Source organism: Erythranthe guttata, chromosome 13 (assembly GCF_056151865.1).
Source record: "Erythranthe guttata isolate IM_541 chromosome 13, IM_541, whole genome shotgun sequence".
Lineage (NCBI taxonomy): Eukaryota > Viridiplantae > Streptophyta > Magnoliopsida > Lamiales > Phrymaceae > Erythranthe > Erythranthe guttata.
The window spans coordinates 12,010,001-12,015,000 of NC_142545.1; the positions used below are offsets into that span (position 1 = coordinate 12,010,001).

The following is a 5,000-nucleotide window of genomic DNA, read 5'->3' on the forward strand; positions in this document are numbered from 1 at the left end:
GAGATTTAAATCAAATGGAATTGATATGGTTTTTAATTTTTTTTAGATTATAATGTACTATATATCAACTATTGAAAGTTTTCGTTCGATTATTTTATCCAAAACACATTTTTATTTTTTTTATATTACCCCATGCATCGAATTAACATCCTTTTTTCATTCATAAATATGTCTGATTTACATCAATGGCATGTTTTAGTCATTACAAAAACATGAACTTAAAATTAATCTCCGTGCATCGCACGGGTGAGTTACTAGTTTTGATAAAAAAAGAATAAAAATAAAAAAACCGAGTAGCGGAATTCAGAAATTTAGTTTCAATTTCCACCCTAAACACAACCAACAAATCAATTATCTGATTAAAGAATCCTTCGCCACAAAATGAGATAAAAGAAATCTTAAAAGCAAAGCAACATATGATAAATAAATTTTCAAACTAACCAAACAAATAAGATCCAATCATTAAATTAATCATGATTAATATTACCAATCATGTATGTCGAGTTCTAAGTAGAAAAAACTTTGCCAATAAACCATCATTAAACCAAGAAATCATTCTCCAATAAAATGAGATATATAAGAAAATTAATTAATAAAGCTATAGGATATAGCTATAACTAAAACACCATCATCATTTATCACCATCACGTACAAGTGAGACTAAACTTTCTGTGTAGACTTTCGCTTCGTAGCGATCAAAGTCAAAGTCAACTGTGCGACATTGGCTAAGCCTATCGTCTTTTGGATTGTAAATTAGAAAACCCGATCCGCATGAATACAAAACCTCGCCGTTTGACAACACAAACGGCGGGGTCAAGTACCCACGCCACGGGATTGAATGCGGCAAAGAATGACATGGATTAGGTATAGTAAAAAAATTAGCCCAAGAATCTTCCACCCCATACTCCTTCCAAATCCAAATATCGTACCTAATAGCTTTAGGATACCCGAGCAACACACAAAGACATCCTTTGACAACCAACAAAATCGGGAAAAAGTAACCCTCGAAACAACGAGGTAATTTCTCCAAAGTTCCAAATCTCTCACTCTCCAAATCTAAACAAACAATTTCCCATTCCGATTCAAAATGTTCGCATTTATAACTTCTCCAGTGAAGCTTCCCACTCACAAACTTACCCAAACGGCAACAGTTCCACCCATCCTTAAAGCGCACGTTATTACCTCTCCACGAATCGGCCTTCAAACTATACACTCTTGCCACATCGGATGTCGGAGGAAATAAAGCCCTACGAAAAACAGCATTAACCTTGTAATCACCGCTGCTCTCATCGAATCCAAAGCCGAGCCCGGTCATAAAACCATGTTCGCTCGGGCGCTCAAAGTCCGGCAGCTGTCTGTACTCTCGCGTCGAAGGGTTCAACAAGAAGAACCGATAACTATCAACGAGAACGCAGGTCAAACCATTGCAGGAACCCACAATGCGTAAATCCTTATAACCACTCCCCGGGAAAAAATCGAGAGGAGACGAACGAGTGACTGGTTCGGTCAACAACGAGCGCAAAGAACATACCCTTAGATTGCCCGGGCACTTCGAAGACCATAAAGATGTCGAGATAAACCTGTGGCGGGCGAAAGTTTCGTTCTTTTCGGAATTTTCGTAATGGGTTTTGATGAAGTTTTTGCTGCAGATCAAAAAACGCCATGATTTGCAAACCGACTTGAACCTCAAGAGAGATTGTACTGGGAGTCTTGACAAGATTTCTGCGACGATATCTACTGGTAGATGACGTTGGATTTGTTCAGCTTTGTCGTTGTTCTCCATTTCAGTGTCGGCAGTTTGAAGTTTTGAGGTTCTTAGGAGCTAGGGTTTTGTTTTTTATTACTCAAAGGGTAATTTTTTATAAATCCTCCACTCTATGATAATATAGGTCCTACCTAGTCCAAGTTATAAGTTCTATTTTTTTAAACTGCTATTAATATTTTTGGCTGAATTGCCCTTTGCAGCAAAATAACAAAATTCCCTTTTAAATATAATTATCCTCCAAATCAGTTTTTTAACTAAAAAAGAGGCAAAAACATCTCAAATCGTGAGATTGAAACTGCAAAACCTTACCTCTCATTTCTTTCAATGCACCCTATAGCCCTAATTCTCAAATCGTCAGAAAGGGTTGTATATCTTCACACCGCCATCGAAGGGAGAAACTGCAAAAACTCACTCTCATTTTTTTCAACACACACTATACCCCTAATTCTCAGATCGACGAAGAAGTTGTAAATCTGCAAACCGCCACCTTAGAGAAAAATATGCAAATCTCGTCAATTGAAACATGCAAAAACTCTCCCCCTTTTCGTACAACCCAAATTCTGTAATCATAGCCCCTTATTGCTAAGATCGATGGAGAGTCTGTAGGTCTGGAAACCGAGAAGATGGTGCAAAATCGAAAACGTACAGGTATTTTTCTATATATTGTATTTTTTTTATATTTTTTTTTTAAAATCGCGATTCATTAACTAAATACAATGGGTTTTTTTTATAAATGAAGTGAAAGACAGAGATTTTGAGCCTACGACCCCAGGTAATAACTTTGTTTTCTGCAAAGAATTTGTTTTTGTTTGTTTTTTCTTTTGTTGTTTTTATGTTTATTTTGTTGTTTTTATGTGTATTTTGCACTTTGATTCTTCGACCTCAGGTACCAAGTCTGTTTTTATGTGAAAATCATTGGTTTATTGCTTTTGATTTTGTTGTTTTTTGTTACATGTTTTTTAATGTTAACATTTTATCGTTTTTGTTTGGATTTTTTTTGTTTGTAGCATAGTATATTTGCACTTTGCTGTTTATTTTGAATTTTGCTTATATGATGCGTATTTTGCTTTTATATTATATTTCATTTCGACTTTGTTGTAATCATAGTACAAGTTGCACTTTACTGTAGTATTTTGCAGTTTGGTGTCGTAACAAATGGTTGCATCTATCATAACAAAATACTTGTTGACAATTTCTTATTGTCATTGTATCGTTTGCATTTTGCAGTTTGTTGTTGATAATTGCATTTGGATATGGTTATTTCCATACTTTTATTTGGTTGTTGCTGCCACTATTTTGTTGATGTTGTTGTAGTTTATATTTTTTATGTTGTTGTCTGCAACTTGAAGTTTGTTGATGTTGTCCCTTTAGACGGTTTCCATTTTCACTTTTGCAGTTCTGCATATTTTAATTTGCAGCTTGTTATTGCAAATTAATATTTGTTTTTTTCTTCTTCTTTGGAAATAACTATGAAAGGTTTCACATATTTTTTTGTTATTAAAGTTAATGTGTGTGTGGCTTTTTTTTTCTTTTGTATTTGCCGTTTCATAATGTATTGTATATTGCAATAGTAATTGTATTTTTTTGCATCTCGTTGTTGCAACTTCGAACATTGTATTTTTCTATAGGGATTCTATGATGCGTTTTGATATTGTAATATGCATTGATGCAAATTTGTGCATATTATAATTGAAAACTTTTTTGGTTGAACTCGCATTTTACCGTCGCTACAACTATAGGCCAAAAGAAAAAAAACAAGAGATTCATTAGAGGTTAATGCTACTGACACGATCATGTTTCTAAAAGATCCTCGATAACGTTTGGAAGTTGTGAATTCAGTCGGACGTCGAGACTATGCCCGTTATGACATCTCCCTAGCCATAATCAGTTATGATAGGTTGTAGTTTATTCATCGACTATATTGCAACAATGCTTGTATCTATTAATTTGTATCTTACAATATTTTGTATTTAATGTACTGATTTATTCCTAAATAAAAATGGTTTGTTGGTTTGTTTGTTTGTTATATCATCTTTTATTTCATATTTTATATTGTTCGAGTAAGAATAAACTTGAACCTCTGATGTTTGAGTAAATTATCATTAGTTCCATATTGTGTTGTTGTGAAAAGATATTTGTAAAATAATATTTTTGACATATGGTATGTGGTTCCGTATTATATTTTATTTTTCTATTTATTTTTGATGTTATAAGTTGCAGTTTGTATGTTGCTAATTGTATTTTGCAATTTGTTGTTATTATAACTTGACACAACTTAGAGTGAGAGTCGTGAGGCTACTAAAATAGAAAAGAAAAAAAAAGAAAAAAAAAGGAGAGAGAGACGTGATTGAGAGGAGAGAGAAATAAGTTAAAGTAGAGAGAAAAGAAATGAGAATACGTGAGGGAGATGAAAGAGAGAAGTTACAGGGCAAAGTGAAATGTGAGATTTTATTCATATTTTCCATAACTAACTATCTCAATATAAGAGCAACTCCAATGCAAAACATCAAAATTGAAATATCAAATATTCATTTGATAATTAAGATAATATTTTAATATTCATTTGCAATTCATCTACTCCAGCCATTGTTATCAAAATTAATAATCAATTGGAAGTTTTTTACTGATTTTATTTGTAATCGCCACGTGTCATTTTGTGATTGGATGTTTAGGTGGTTAATTTTTTGATAACTCAATTTCCAGGATGTATTTTTACTTATGAAGAGGTAGATTATCAAAATACTTACCCATTTTGATACTCTCATTGGAGTAGAAATTTTTAATTTTGGGATATCAAAAAGGTAGTTTATGGGTTTGATAATCCATTTGATACTCCCATTGGAGTTGCTCTAAATAATAATTAAGGGTATTTATGTCAAAAAAGATATAGTTTAATTTAATTTACATTACGTTTATTGGTCAAGAGACCTATAGCTATAATCAACAACAAAATGGAGCCTCTCTATATAAGTTCCAAATAAGGGGGTTCTAGCTAATTATCCTTTACTCAAAACATCCAATTATGCGTCATTAATTTTCTTCTTATATTATTGTTGGGCAAATCGCAAATAGGCCCATCACAAGGACTTAAATGCACCTAGAATCCAAACAAAAAATAGTTTTGCAAATAACCTCATTCCCATGTCTTTTGTTTAAAATACCCTCCATAATATAATTTTCATCAGTTTCATCTATTATACTCTAACTTTATCAATATTGCATATTGACCCCGGAT

The 5,000-nt window shown here is 32.9% G+C and overlaps 1 protein-coding gene across 1 annotated transcript; it reads right to left on the reverse strand.

The window, feature by feature from the left end:
- Positions 1 to 631: 631 nt before the first annotated feature.
- LOC105967048 (F-box/kelch-repeat protein At3g23880) lies at positions 632 to 1,811 on the reverse strand. The gene has a single exon (XM_012991613.2). It carries the CDS (start codon positions 1,781 to 1,783, stop codon positions 632 to 634), a length of 1,152 nt encoding a protein of 383 aa, XP_012847067.2. The 5' UTR covers positions 1,784 to 1,811.
- Positions 1,812 to 5,000: the final 3,189 nt, after the last annotated feature.

What these genes read in the sequence shown, in the direction of transcription:
- LOC105967048 (XM_012991613.2), bottom strand. Translation starts at nt 1,783, where the DNA reads ATGGAGAACAACGACAAAGCTGAACAAATCCAACGTCATCTACCAGTA.